The following is a 14,992-nucleotide window of genomic DNA, read 5'->3' as shown; positions in this document are numbered from 1 at the left end:
TCCCTTTTCATGAAAGCCACCCCGTCATTTTGGAATTGAGGCCAGGTTTTAATCACCCTCTAGTGGGGACTGACATTATGATGATGGGCAAACTATATTCAAATGATTGAGTACTAAAATGCAGGGTTGTTGGAGCCATGTCGGTCCCAGGATATTAGCCAGCCAAGGTGGGTGAGGTAATGTATCTTTTATTGGACCAACTTCTGTTGGTGAGAGAGACAAGCTTTGGAGCTTACATAGAGCTAGTAGAGTGCTAGTAAACAGCTGAAACTGAGCAATGTATGTAAGGGAGTTTTTGGAGCTGCAGCAAGTGGTGATAGGAACAGAAAAGAAGCCAACAGTACTGCTCCTCTGCATTGTTAGATGTACAGGGCTCTGACTGGAATCAATAGGAATCTAGCTTAAAATCTGATGGCTAGGTAAGGCCCTGGTAGTAAGGGATTTGGGTGCATGCTTTATTTTTTTTACTTAAGTGCTCTTTGCAGAGGGCAATTGCTCATTTCAGGTCTGTGCGTGGGCCATCCAATTCTTCTAATCGCCATGAAAGATGCAGATGTGCCTCTTATTGTAAGAACAGCAGCCTCTTGGCAAAAGTGCATGCAAATTTCCAAGTTCAAGAGGCCGCGAGAAAAGTAAAAAATCTCTCCCCAGCTCAAGCAGTCACTCTTCCCGAGCTCCAAGTGCCCTCAAAATTAGATTCCACTGCATAGTCTCATGGAAAGAAAATGGCCTGAATCTTGTTAAACAAGAATCTTTTTATACATTTCCCACTAACCCAGTGTACAGGATCCTGACTACGTGAAAACTGCTGCTGCCTGGTTGTCAGCCATGTACAGCATGTGGGTATGTACATCACTAGACATGATTTACAGAGAGTCTGGTGAGTTACAGTAGTGACAGCAGTGAATGTCACATTAGCATGGCCCAGTTAACATGCCTGACTTCTGTAAAACCTGGCTGCTGCCATGATGTCTATCGGCAATGACGTCTCGTGCTACCAAGTGCTTTCTTGGGTGTGAAGTGTTCCCATTGGAGTACATGAATTGTATCCTAGCCTGTCTTGGCCAGCATGGTGCTGTTAAATACTTGACCAACATGCCTGTTTGATGTTGAATATAGACAATAAAATAACGGAACTATAGGGGACTGGCCGGTGAAGAAGTGCATCAATAGATATCCTCTCTTGAGTTACTTGTAAGCATCAAACCCTTTGCTGCATAATATTTTCACTTTTACTAGTCTTTATAAAGCAAAAGAAAGCCATGGGTTATTTGCACCAGGGTGACACACTTGCAGTCTACAGAGGAAAGGTTTTAACCATGGTACTTAATCTGTTATTTTTATTTCATGTTTAATGACCAACATATGACATGCCTTGGGAAGGGATCCAATGTGTCAAAATAGTTATCTCTGTACAGTGCACATTGGCTATATGTCTGTGATGGATCCAAGCCCCCAGCTTCTGTCGTCTGTTCAGTTTAAATAACTTGGAAGCACACGCAGTTAGGTGAATGTGTATGCTAGGAATGGATTTTTAAAGAGACCTCCCTCCCATTTACGCATCAGAAAAACCTGGCCAGATTTTCAGAAGCGCTCAGCACTCAACAGCAACTGTTGAGGGCACTGGAGAATGTCCCACTCTCATTGAAAACGATGTGAGTGGCTGTGTACTTAGCGCTCTTGAAAACCTGGGAACTTCATTCAAGTGCCTTCACAGGAGCTGAGTTTTTCTAAAAATCTGCCCAGATGGTGCTGATCACATTTGAAAATCTGTCCCGTGTGTGTGCGTGCGTGCAGGGGTTTAGAATGAGGAAGGACCTATTGTAGAAGCAACTATCTTCTCAAAACCCAGCCTGGCCTATTCAATTCTTTACTCTCCCTGTATAGATGTACATTGATTTCTGCAGTCAGGTGACCCCATTGTTTTAGGAGCTAGTTTTGGGGGGGCAGGTGTTATTGACCTCTTGGCACATATAATTTCCTTTAATTCATTGATTCTCCAAATGCTTCATTGTGCTGGCCTTTCTATTGAAAACAGCACTCCAGTCTACTTCCCCTTCCAAGAGGCTACCCTGCTTTGCCTGTGTCCCTGTGAATCATCAGATATGGTGGCCTGCAGATCATAGTACATTTTCTGGCCAGAAGGGACCAAGATAATCACCTAGTCCAACCTTCTACAAACCATAATACCAGCCAATACCTGGAGGATCACTGTGTTAACTTTAATGGACGTTGTCCATGCCCTCACTGCAGAGCAGAAATAGAACTCTACTAGCTCAAGAAGTCAAGGAGCACAAACGTGCTGGCTGTTTGCAGAGGCATCTTCTTGACAGTATGAGCACAGGCCCCAATTACCAGGAATAAAATCTTTGCCTTTTGGAGTGGAACTAAAGAACATGTACAGGGCACGGGGAGAGCAATTATACTGGAAACAGAATCTCTCTTCATGTCATCAGCTCTCTCTTACCTTCTTTTCAGAGCCTTGCTCATGCCCAGAAAGCCTGTCAAGTGGCTATTTATGATTAACGTTTGTGTCCTTTCTGAGCAAGGAGAACATTACATTTAGTACCGCAGTTCTGGGAAATCCAGCGCTTGTTGACTGTAACTGATTGTCCATTGTGAGCTGAATGCATTGGAGACTAGCTCTTTGTCAGCCTCCCCGTGCCATCTTCCCCCCAATGTTTTTCAGCAGCTTGCCCCTCCTGTAGGCTTGTTTCTCACAGTCACTAGCATGCACTGATATTGTCATATTAGAACTTGGGAATGAAGTCTGGAAAAGAACTCACCCAGCTGAGCAGAGGTTTTGGCACTCACATGGGTTCTGTTTAAACAACAATGGCTATGCTAGGTCTCAATATTATATGTAAAAATGTATTTTTAATTTTTTAATATGCCCTGATGTTAGAGAGAACAAAACCAAACATATTTCTCACATCAACAACAAAATAATAAAAATAATAATTAATAATAATCTGACCGACCGGCAGCATTCGTTGGCTTTGATCATCTCAAAGGCCTCCCATAAAGAAACGCAACTAGGGAACAATCCAAGAGCTCCTGGTAGGCGTGTTGAATTCAAGTTTCAGAAACCAGTCCGGAGAGAGTCCCCAGGGCTGCCTAGGGCCCTTTGACATTGCCAGGCCGGGCGGCCAGACTTGCATAGTAAGCACACTGAGAGGGATCGCACTGTCCACTGGTTCCTGGAGGTCCCTGTGGGCCCATGAGGCCTGGAACTCCAGCTTCCCCTTGTGGGCCTGGTGCTCCTGGCATCCCATCTTTGCTATAGCCAGGTTCCCCTGGGAGGCCTGGAATGAAAACAAAGGACCATTATTCCCAGGGGATGACTCAGCAAGGCCACACCACATGAGAGGGGCCCGGCAGCCAGGCTGGGACCTGGAGATGAACTTCTGCCAAGTGAGGAGGTGTTTGGCTCCGCCCCATCTCTCCGGGCCATGCCCAGTCTGAGGTACTTCCCCACATGTCGCTGGTAGCAATGCTCACTTCCCTCCCTGAACATTTCCCCGCCTGGCAGTACCAGAAGCAGGCACACCTCAGGACACAGCTGCTGTAACACAGGGAGCACAATGTGGAGCCTGGCAGCCAAATGTGGCACATGGAGTCATAAAACACAGCCCATGCCGCCTTCTCCCTGCAGCTGCAGGGCGAAGAGAAGGTCGGATCAATCACTGGTATCACAACTAGCAAATGCTGTTTATCTATCAACAATGACAGCGTGTCACGGTTGTGCGCTTGAACCACAATGTTTGGCTCGGGGCTTTCCCGGTATCTGAGGCTGCTTGGATGTGTGGGTTTGGTTCAGCTAGAAAAGGATCAATACAAGTATCTGCAAAGGAGGTGTGGCACTCTGGCTGCTGGCATGTTCGCAACACCACTCCTGGTGTCACTAAGTTTGGGAGTGTTGGCAATTAGCCTATTCCAAGAGGCACAATGCTTCTGGCAGTATTAACAAACAACCCACCTGGAATTCCTGGAGGACCAATTTCACCCCTCTGACCAACACCAGGATCTCCTCTCTCACCCTTCACACCTCTTTCACCTGGAGGATAAAATCCAAACGGGTTACTGTGAGCTGCACAACCAAAAGATGCCACAAGGGGGCACCAATCCTGACTGGAGGCATGAGGCCCCACTGTAATATAAATAAATATTATTGGTAGAGACACTGTGCAAAATGCTGCTGCTGTGGGAACACATTCGCCCCCCGTTCCTAGCTGATATATGATATCTGCTGGGATAAGCACCTAGCCAGCTCAGACTGTGACTGGCCCTTGAGTGGGCAGAGAGCTCCAGGAGCCTCTCCCGCATTCTTCGAAGGCCCTGTGCAAAGGTCAGCCACATTCACCTCTCTTCTGCTTGCTCTTAAGTGTTTGGCCGGATGAGGGTCAGAGTGGGGTCCATCTGACCTAAGGGCATGCGTATGCAGAGACTTAGCGCATGACAAGCTGGAATGTAAATCCACAGCGCTGTAGCAAGCAGTGCCCCAGTAGCCGTGTGAACCCTGCTACTGTGCAGTAAAAATTCCAGGAGGCACCTTGACCTGCTGCCGTTTCATTGTTCTGAGCAATGCAGAGTCATCCCAAAGCAACAGCACGACACCGTGATGGGATACTGAAATGAGGGAGAGCTCTGTCCAAATTCTCAAGACGTACTTTACGCCGAACATTTCTGAGAATCACAGTTTGTGAAACGAAGCAAAAAAAGTTGATACAAAGAGTCCACTGCGGATACTGAAAAATGAAAAAGTCTGTTTATAAATCAGCAGAACAAAGAAGTTCTTGCTGCTCCATTTACCCCTACTACAGTGAACATACTGAACGTGTAGGAACCTCCGAGGGCTCAGAGCACACAAGGTTTGGAACAGGTACAGCATCCAGGTTTCCCCAACATGCTCTATGATTCACTCACCTTTTGGACCCACTGGTCCTGATGGCCCTTCAGACCCTGTCTGTCCAGGTCGGCCGGGCTCTCCTGGAGGGCCAGGTCTTCCTGGGAGCCCTTCCTTACCGGGAGACCCCGGAGGCCCTGGCCTGCCTTGGGGTGCTTTAACGTGCGCTGGCTGCATCTGAGTCATGAGATAGGCTAGTTTTGCTGAGGACAGACAGAGGTGGTTTTGTTAGGTTAGAAAGTCACTGCTCTGCGAGACAAGGGATTGCAGGCAATAGGGCCAATGAAAGATCGTGTTTTCCCAGCCCAACTCTTAGCACTTAACAGACGACTTACCCTGCCTTCCCCACACACTTCTTCAGCACCAGCCATGATGGTGCCTCCCCCACAACCTACACCAGTTTAACCTACTACCCTGTTGCTCCTGCAGTTAAGAACTTTTTCTGAATCTCTCTCTCAGACTTTTCCTTCCTCTCCCCCATCGCCTGGCTCCTTGTCCTACTGGCTTCTAGGACTGGTTATTTCCTTTCCCTCAGCTGCATTGTTACCCGGCCGGGATTATTAGCGCTGTGATCATTTCCCCACTGAAAGGAAGATCTCGTTACTAAGTTCCTAACATGGAGCGTGAGATAAGGCAGGTGACATGGTTCATTCTAGGGAGAGGGGATTTCTTTTCTTTCTGGGGCAGCCAGGCCTGAGACGGGCAACTTGGCCCTGACTCAAGGGCTGTGTAGACAGAAAGTGGGACTCCGCCATTTCCCTGTGCCAGCACTTTCTCCTGTTTTCCCAGCACACACCGGGATGGCAGTTTCCAGATTCCAGACCTCAGCAGCCCCCCAGACATATTAAACTCATGACAAAAAGCTCTCACAGGAGGGAAGGGCAGGTTGAAGCTCAGGCTTCCATTAGCTGACCCTGAACAGAAGGGACTTTCGCGCCAGGGAAGCCTTTTAAACCACTAGAAGTGTTAAAGCATGTAAAAGATTAATTGAATCTTTTCCTTTCACGGTGACCATTAACTAACATGGAGGCAAATCCTGCCCACCAGCACTGAACGGCGCAAAATGCAGAAAAAAATGCCCTGTTCCCGCTGCTCCAGGGTTTGTGGGGAGAGCAGACAGGAGAGAGTCCATGCAATGGGACTCTTCACCCCATTGTGTGGCATGGAGCCAAGCTTTGCAGTGACCCTTAGTGCTGGAGCATGGTGGAGGTTTGTGGGCAGGTTGGGGGAGTGGCCAAAGCATGGGCTGTAGTTCTGCCCTCAGTTCATAGCCACTGCATGAAGCAGCAGACTGCATCTGCTGTTCCTTCTCCCATCCAGTTGTGTTCTGGATGCCACCAGCACGTTAGTCTGAGCCCACCGCCTTTTCATTCAGCCTCTGTGCTTTCTTCCAGGAATTTCCCCCAAAATAATGTTGCTGCTCCCCCCCCCGACCGACCTTCTCTCCCCACGTGATCCCACAGTGAAGTCACAATGCTGGGTTTGTGATAACATAGTCATTTCCCTGGCAACGGGCTGTGATGCGATAAGCACAGGCTTTGTCTCAAAGTTGCCCTTTAACAGCTGGGAAAGGTGGGGACACAAATCACATGCTCGGGGGCTGTACAAAGCATCTTCTGGAACCTCAGACGTTTCGGTGGCTTGCCCGGTACCGACACTTACCATCTAGCTGCTTTCCTAACTCCTCTTGGATGAGCCGTCTCAGAGTCTCCAGCGATGGAGAGTCCCCCTAGGGAGAAGAGTGAGAGCATGGTGATAATCACAGCAAGAACTGCAAACAAAAAACTCTTCACCTGGGGGTTATTGGAGAAGCTACCGTGGGCTTGAGTCACCAGTGCTGAAGAATCTGCCTGCAGGAAGGGAAGCTCACAGGGGCACAACCTGCCTACACTTCCCACCCTGCTGGGAAGCCCAGCACTGGATTCATTGGTTCAATGCATCTCCAGGTCAACGCCCACCACCAGGAGCATCAGGCGGAGATTAAAACTGCCTTCCCCTAGAGGGACCCATAGGAAGACCATAGTGAAAATACTGCCATCTTCCTAAATGTGAATCTTCCTAGAGAAGGAGCTCCCGCAAAGGTGTGTGCCGTGTGCGACCCTCCTGCACCCAAGGGGGCAATCAAACCCAGTATCTAGTCTTGTGTGTTATACACATTAACACAGAATGACAGTGTAGCATCCTGACCTCATGTGGGATGGAACTAACTAGAATGTTCACATGAAACTCCACCCAGAAAGCAAGTCACAGTTTCTTCCTGGCTTCAATTTCTTTTTGATTTCTGGCCAGATGAAATTTGAAAGCGATTTCTAAATTGTACAGAGTAATTATGTACTACCTGCCTAAAGTCCCCACTGCAGTAGCAGTCTTTTTCACTTCCTGTCCCCTGCTCTTTTGTGCTGGTGAAGTGTGCTGTTCAACAGCTGTTGCATTGCATCAGAAGTGGATGCATTTCGGGGTACAACATTGTATAATCTGTGCTGTACATCAGTTTTATAAAAAGCTTTATGACCCTTCTGAGACTGAAATTCTTATTTTTCATTATTGATTGTAGCACCCATGAAACATTTTTAAAAATATAGAAATATTTCATGTTATTACAATTTTTTAATTAAAAAATTCTTGCCCAAATATGGACTATTTAGTCCCTTTGCTGCCTATCTCCAGCCACGGGTTTAGCATAATGTAAAGACTTTGTCCATCAGTATCAACAGAAATGACCTCATTTTAATCACCATTCACTTAGAATGCCTCTTGCTGATGGATTCAGAAAATATTTTTCAAAATTTAGAGATCACTTCCTAAGCCCCGAAAAAGAATTGTGGATTGTTTTGTTAGGGCTTTTTTTTTTTTTAAAGGTCATTACTTTTAATTGCTTTAATTATTCATAACTCATTACTATGTTTCATCATGTGTCTTCCATGTGGCTGGGCAAAGATGTGCTTTGTCTAAAATTTACCTGTTCTTTACGTGAGGGACAATTTCACATTCAATACTTATGAGGTAAAAGCCTCAAGGCAGAATTAATTTCTCAAAACATTTAGTCTGCTTTACTACTATCAAATATTTGTCTTCACCCTTCTAAATACTGAGCCCACAGGCACTTTAGATTAGTAGAGTGTTCTTTTTGTTACATAGAACAAATTATTCAAATATACTATGATCTCATGAATTTTGATGAGCTGGTTCCAATAATATATCCAGGAATATATCAAGGGTCTCTGTAGTCCAGTATCCTCCGTTGTATTTAGATGGAATATATGGGCCAAAGGTTTTAATATAACCCAGACACTGTTCAATATTAAACAGCGTTAAACAAGGTTTGTGGCTTGACATACAGACACCTCAAGCCTGCTTATTACCATGATAAATACACCATTTAAAATCCTTTTCACCTTTTATTAAAGCTACAGAAGAAGAAGGAAAAACAGTTACAGCATTTGAAATGTAAAGGATTAAGTCAGGCTTTCATTTTAACAACATCCCTTGTTCCCTTTAGAGGATGTTGACTTTCACTTGCAATCTCACTTCTGGAAAAAAACACAGGCACAGCACACGGTCTTTTCAGCCATGCCAAGACCTGGCAAAGTTGTACCTGCATCGGGCTGTTTAGGACATTGTTTTAGCTGCCTCTTTCTGGTGATGGGGCTTCCAGCAGTGTTGCAAACAATAAAGTCTTGGCCAGGTAGGCCAGACTCTGATTAGACAGAAGAAAAAGGTGGCGAGAGATAGAAAAGAGAAGAAATAAGTTAGGGAAGGCAAAGGACACATTAGGGCGTGAGATGAAGTCTCACACTCCAGGTTGGATTTGGGATTTAGCCGAAGCTGTCCCCTGAGTCCCTCTCTCTGGCCTGGTCAGGTCAGGACATCTTTCGGGATTTGGATGAAGGTGGTCCGGTCCAGGATTCCAGAGGATAGTGGGGGGAGCGGGTTAGCAGCCACAATGGTGAAGTTCACTCCAATAGCTATTTTTTCTCCAAAAGCCTTTCTTTAAGAACCCGAAAAGGGAGCGATGGGCAGAATAGCCCACACCCCCCTCATTATTTTGCCCATTAATTAGGTCTAATATCCCACATACTAATTTTGGTTCACTGATTTTCGATCTCACTCTGTTCTTGTTTACTAGGCATGATTAGGGTTACCATACGTCCGGTTTTTCCCGGACATGTCCGGCTTTTCGGCAATCAAACCCCCGTCCGGGGGGAATTGCCAAAAAGCCGAACATGTCCGGGAAAAATGCCGGCCGGGCACTTCCCCTCCCGCGGCTGCTCTGCTCCTCCCTTGACTCTTGGGCTCTGTTTAAGAGCCGAGCCGCCCGAGCGCTATGGGCTTCAGGCAGCCCCCTTGCCTCCGGACCCCAGCCGCCGGCCGGGCACTTCCCCTCCCGGGCTCCGGCGGCGCAGGGTCCGGAGGCATGGGGGCTGCCCGAAGCCGGTAGCGCTTGGGCAGCTCGGCTCTTAAACAGAGCCGAAGAGTCAGGGAGGAGCAGAGCCTCCGGCCGCGGCGGCTCTGCTCCTCCCCTGACTCTTCGGCTCTGTTTAAGAGCCGAGCGCTACGGGCTTCGGGCAGCCCCCATGCCTCCGGACCCTGCGCCGCCGGAGCCCGGGAGGGGAAGTGCCCGGCCGGGGGCGCAGGGTCCGGAGGCATGGGGGCTGCCCGAAGCCCGAGCGCTACCGGCTTCACGGAGGGAGGAGGGGGCGGAGTTAGGGCGGGGTTGGGGCAGGGAAGGGGCGGAGCTGGGGTGGGGCTGGGGGTGGGGAAATGGGCGGGGCCAGGGCCCCGTGGAGGGTCCTCTTTTTTTATTTGTTAAATATGGTAACCCTAGGCATGATCTTAACACAGTGCTTGAGTTAGACCAGTAGGCCTTTTGGAGTGGACTTTCATACATTTGTTGTGATAGGTTATTCTGACATCTCATGAACTTCCACTCCTTACAGCTGAGCTCACAGTTAGGGTAAATTGGTAGGCCCGCATATCACAATACCTCACTCTGAGACAGGCCACCACCAGAGGAAGGTGTAAAGCCCTGTGTGGACAATTAGGCTGTAACATGCTTATGTAGGGAGTTTCCTCCTGACTCTAGACACGTAGGGATATGTCTACAGTGCAGTGAAACATCCATGTCAAGTGACTCAGGTTCACAGGGCTCAGGCTATGGGGCTGTAAGATTGCAGTGTAGATGTTCAGGCTTGGGCTGGAGCATTAGGTTTGATATTCTTCATTTATTTTTATCTTACTTAGTGTAAATATCTACTCTTTTAATCCGCCTGCACTCATTGTTTAAATAAAAGCTGGTGGACCAGAGTTCCACATGCATTTTCCTGTCTGACAATATCTTATATTTATACACCAAATTTCAAACTGAAGGATCCTAAAGAGCTTTTACCAGAAATGAATCACTCAACTTGCCAATATAATGCATCCACCTCTGGGGTGGAACAGGGCACCTGTTAAACACCACACAGCGAGGCTATGCAGCAGTTTAGCATAGGAAGTGAAGGAGATCATAACCATCTCACATCAGGAGCTTTAGGCCAGCAACATTTTTCTTTCCCAAACTGAAATTTGCCAACACCCCCTGAATTAACTCTCTCTATTTTTGCAAAAATTAGCATGGGAATGTTAATGACCTCAGTTGTCCAAGATCTCAGTTTCATGCCTCAGTTGAAAAACGCTACGGTTATGACAGCCATTTTATTCAAATATTGTTTAGCGGGAGACCCCCCCCTCCCCCCGGAGATGCAGCATCTCTTCTTTGAGTGCAGGGGATTCAGAGCAGTAGCAGGTAATGATGCCGTACATGCATTGCATGCGTACATAACATAGGAAGCACGTGTTGATAGCATTGCAGGATAAACTGAGGCACCTCACAGGCAGCTAGGCAATAACGTCGGGCTGTGCTCATGTCATTAAGGGAGTGTTTTTATAAGACTCTTTGGAAGCTCACAGCTGCCACTCTTACCCTGGGCCCGGGGAAGCCTGGCTGTCCTGGGGGCCCTGGAGGTCCAGCTGGCCCACTGTCTCCTGGTGGTCCTTGGGGACCCATCAATCCAGTGTGGCCTTTATGGCCAGGTATGCCAGGATCCCCAGGCAGACCTTTCTCTCCCTGTGGGCCTTTGTCACCTTTGACGCCAGGATCTCCCTATGAGACAAAACCAGCATATCAATACAGAGAAGAACACGTCCCTTCTCCCCCAGCCTAATGAAACACTGCCTGGTTACTGAGCACAGTGGAGCACTTCTGACCACAGAAATGGGCAAGTATACTGAGTAAAGCCTTGGGTACATTACCAAGTGTTACTGATGTAGAAGGATTAACGATGTAGTGGCCCGAAGCAGCAGTGTAGACCTCTGTGGGCTGCACTTAGCCAATAGGCTGCACTTGGACGACAAGCATCTAATTTGTTTTTATTATTTTAGCGCAGTAAAGTAATGCTAATAACACTTCTCAACACACCCTGTCTCCTTTGGGTCCATGGTTGCCTGGTTTCCCGGCTGCGCCCTGGAATGAAATAATAGACATGAGTATGCAAGAGCTATTCATGTACGGAGTTAATGACAGGATGCTTCCCCTTGTGATGGCGCCCAGGCCCTCCGAAAAATGAAGTCCTGTATACGCCACAATTCCCTGGGTGCTCTAGATTTATTTAATGTTTTCAAACCAGTAACTCAAGAACAAAATAACGCAACCCCAGTAAGCATGCCTGAGACTACCACTGAACCTAGATACCATCCGTGCTCTCAACCAGGTGGGAACTGAACTCACCTCTTTTCCTGGGGGCCCCTTCTCTCCCGAATCTCCCTAAGAGACATAAAGAAAGTACATAACTCACAACACTGACAATATCACAACAACGCAGGCAGTCTGAAGTCAGACACAAACTACCAGTCCTGATTGTTATCTCAGAAGTGAGGTGGTTTCACTTGCACTATTTGGACTGGATAATGTTGAGTCAAGCAGAAAATGCTGTAGATCATTTATCCTTGGATCTCTGATACTCTGTCGCCAAGTGTCATATTCCAGATTGGTGAGGCAGGACTGAGATGAGTCAACACTAACTAAAGAGAGTTCCTATGGTCAAAGTGTATCTCCAAATATACTGCACACTGCGTGAACGTTCCTAAATGTAGAGAAGCAGTCAGTCATTCCTACAGGGCGAGCAAAGATGTTGAGATGGATGTATTGTTAACAGGGGTTTCTGGCTTTTGGTGCCATACAATTCACTTTGATTCTGAATGTCTCAACAGCCTCTCATATGTTTTCTTGAGCTAGTTTACTGAATTCTCAGTTAGCTCGGCTGGGTTTCAATAAAGCACTCTCCATTTACCACTCTTCTCTTCTGCATATACCGTATTAGAATAAAAAGAGCATTATCATGTCTCTATTTTAGCATTCTCTGTGGGGTCTACTACTGCAGCACTGAAGCACAGGATTGAAAAGCAACACCAGCATTTTGGCCATTGCTAAATTCTGAGCACATCTCTCACAACTAATGGAACTAGAAAAGGACTTGTCTGTAAAAGCCATAGGTCAAATTATGTGTAGACCTACAACCCTTGAAACACCCCTGCCCCCCTTATTATATTTATAGTGTGTTTGTGTGTGTGTGTAATTGATATACCTCTGATGAACTGGAAGCGCATGTAATCAGTTGCACAGGCATGGGGTATATTTATTACATATCAGTGCAACCAATCACATGCTGAGGGTTACATCACCTGCCAACCAAACCAAAACTGGGACTTATTCCAACATTCCAAAACTCCATAGCAGCTTTAAACAGCCACTTTATTATTTTTTTTAAACAAACTTGCAAGGGAAAATGTTTCTTCCTTCTCTTACTTCCCATTAAAAAAATGACTCCAACTTAAGACTCAGGCCAGGGAAGATTCAGTTCTGCAGTAGTATCATTAAAGTCTGTTACCTTGTGTCACTGCAGGATTGGAAACAAAAACATTAACTAACTGGGAAGGGGAGATTCCCAGCTTCTCAATGGGATCCGACATTTGCTTCTAGGCCTGGAAGGGCCCAACACACTGGATTTTAAGGTTGTGATATTTTTATGGCTAGAAAAGGTGTTAGATAACGTTGGGAGATATTTTAAGGATGAGTTGCCATGTACCTCTATCGCTGAGCCTTAGACCGTTGGTCTCAAGGTAACTAGGGACTTTAGCCTTAAGTAAAGGAATACAAGAATTAGTCTGAATATTGTTAATTGCTCTAACACGTTCCTGATGTAGCTCTTCCGTAATACCCACGGCCCATGCAGAATGCTCTAGTGAGTAATGTGACTACCCCAAATTCACGCTGTGCAAAGCATTTGAACCGCCCCTTCGTGAATGCCACATCCATATACAGGGCCTTATGAGAGGTGTCCTTGCTACAAATGAGATTATCCTCCTTCGGTAAGCTATGGAAAAGACTATAGTTCTCTTTGGAAAGAATACCCTGGGCCCCTTGGAATAGAGAGGGGGCTATTTGGGAGTTATCTGGATACACAAGGCTCTCGCCTGTGTTTTTGACAACGTGACATTTTGTCCTTCCTTCCTCCAGGTTCAAGAGTCAAAACCAGGCAGTGGGTGACTAACGACTGCTTTGCATCACCAAACAGATACTTACTGGAGGGCCTCGGGGCCCAATGAAGCCAGGAAGTCCAGGGCTGCCATTTTCTCCTTTGTTTCCTTTTGGACCCTTAGGAAACAAAATGAAACATAAACACCAGCAGCTCCTTCCCCCATCACCTCTTCCGAAAAGCCTTCGTGTATCGAGAGACTTGAATCCTCATCTTCCCCTCCCGTTTCTTCTTAAAACCAAGTCCTGAAACACTAGGTTTGTCACCACACAGTGCACTGCTAAGGACATTAGTCTGAGTTCCCGGAGAACTGGAAATAAGCTATGCCTGGGCTCACAGAAGGAGACACCTCCTGCTCTAAGCTTGCTGTGGGGGAAGCCTGTTGTGTTGGGGAGTAAGGATCATTTTACTGATGTTAGTGAAGGGGGATAATATCAATGAGACCAAAGCCAATCATGCCGACCAATACTGTGTCATTGTTAAGAACATAAGAATGGCCATACTAGGTCAGACCAATGGTCCATCTAGCCCAATATCCTGTCTGCCAACAGTGGCCGGTGCCACATACTTCAGAGAGAATGAACAGAACAGGGCAGTTACTGAATCATTCAGTCCCAACTACTGGCATTTGGAGGTTTAGGGATACCCAGAACATGGGGTTGCATCCCCGACCATCTTCACCAATAGCCACTGATAGACCTTGTGACAGTCTGTACTATGTTTACCCTTTTTACAAGACCATGATAAACTTTGTACAAAGTATGTCTTGTGAGGTATCATTTGAAAACTCATAATCTGCTGAACATTATCATCATGGTACAATATGTGTGGTAACAATGTCTGTAAAGTTATAAGATTCTGCTGTATGGCATTACTAAGTTTATAAAGACAGGCCCATACCAGTTCTTCAGAGACAAAAGCCACACTGAAGCCCCAGCCAAGTATCGACAAAGTCAAGGGGACTATCACCTAGTTAAACAGTTATTCTTTGTCAGGAAGACAACTATGGGTGAGAACTTTACATATTGGCAATGGAAACAGCTGAAGGTCCCATGGAAACAGACTGGCTGTTGCCTGAACCCCAGCTGGAGATAATTCTCAAAGAGGGGAGAATGGGATAAGAATAGAGAACACACACACCACAAATTATCTCTCTCCCCTCATCTCTACTCATGGAAGCTACAACGTTAGAAAGACAAAGGAAGCATCATTGAACTGAGGGGGACGTCCTGACTCCTACTGGTTACACTCTCGGCCTTTATCTGAACCTGAAATCCCAGTGAGTCATAACGTTAGGATAGAGGAGCCCCAGTGACTATGAAGGGAACTGGCCTGCATTTCATTACAGGGACTGAGCGCAATGCTTTACTATAACTAACTGCTGAACCCAAGAGCAACTTTGGGGAACAGAACAAAAGCCTCCTCAGAGGCCTTCTTGCACCTCAATGCTCGCAGGCTGGTCTCACATACAAACTGGCACCTGTGAGGTCTGTCCCCTTCTGTGACCTTGCTT

The 14,992-nt window shown here is 46.7% G+C and overlaps 1 protein-coding gene across 1 annotated transcript in view; it reads right to left on the bottom strand.

Moving 5' to 3' along the window:
* Positions 1-3,117: 3,117 nt before the first annotated feature.
* The window catches only part of COL22A1 (collagen type XXII alpha 1 chain), a 271,823-nt gene continuing 259,948 nt past the window's right edge, over positions 3,118-14,992 (bottom strand). Inside the window, exons 57-64 of the mRNA XM_065397620.1 lie at positions 13,527-13,598; positions 11,673-11,708; positions 11,364-11,408; positions 10,869-11,048; positions 6,569-6,635; positions 4,927-5,109; positions 3,980-4,057; positions 3,118-3,305 (exon numbers count right to left, since the gene is read on the bottom strand). Of these exons, the coding sequence (XP_065253692.1) occupies positions 3,118-3,305; positions 3,980-4,057; positions 4,927-5,109; positions 6,569-6,635; positions 10,869-11,048; positions 11,364-11,408; positions 11,673-11,708; positions 13,527-13,598 (849 nt within the window). The remainder of the gene's footprint in view (positions 3,306-3,979; positions 4,058-4,926; positions 5,110-6,568; positions 6,636-10,868; positions 11,049-11,363; positions 11,409-11,672; positions 11,709-13,526; positions 13,599-14,992) is intronic.

The sequence above is a fragment of the Emys orbicularis genome, chromosome 2 (assembly GCF_028017835.1).
Source record: "Emys orbicularis isolate rEmyOrb1 chromosome 2, rEmyOrb1.hap1, whole genome shotgun sequence".
Taxonomy (NCBI): Eukaryota; Metazoa; Chordata; order Testudines; family Emydidae; genus Emys; species Emys orbicularis.
This window is presented reverse-complemented; position numbering and strand designations above follow the sequence as displayed.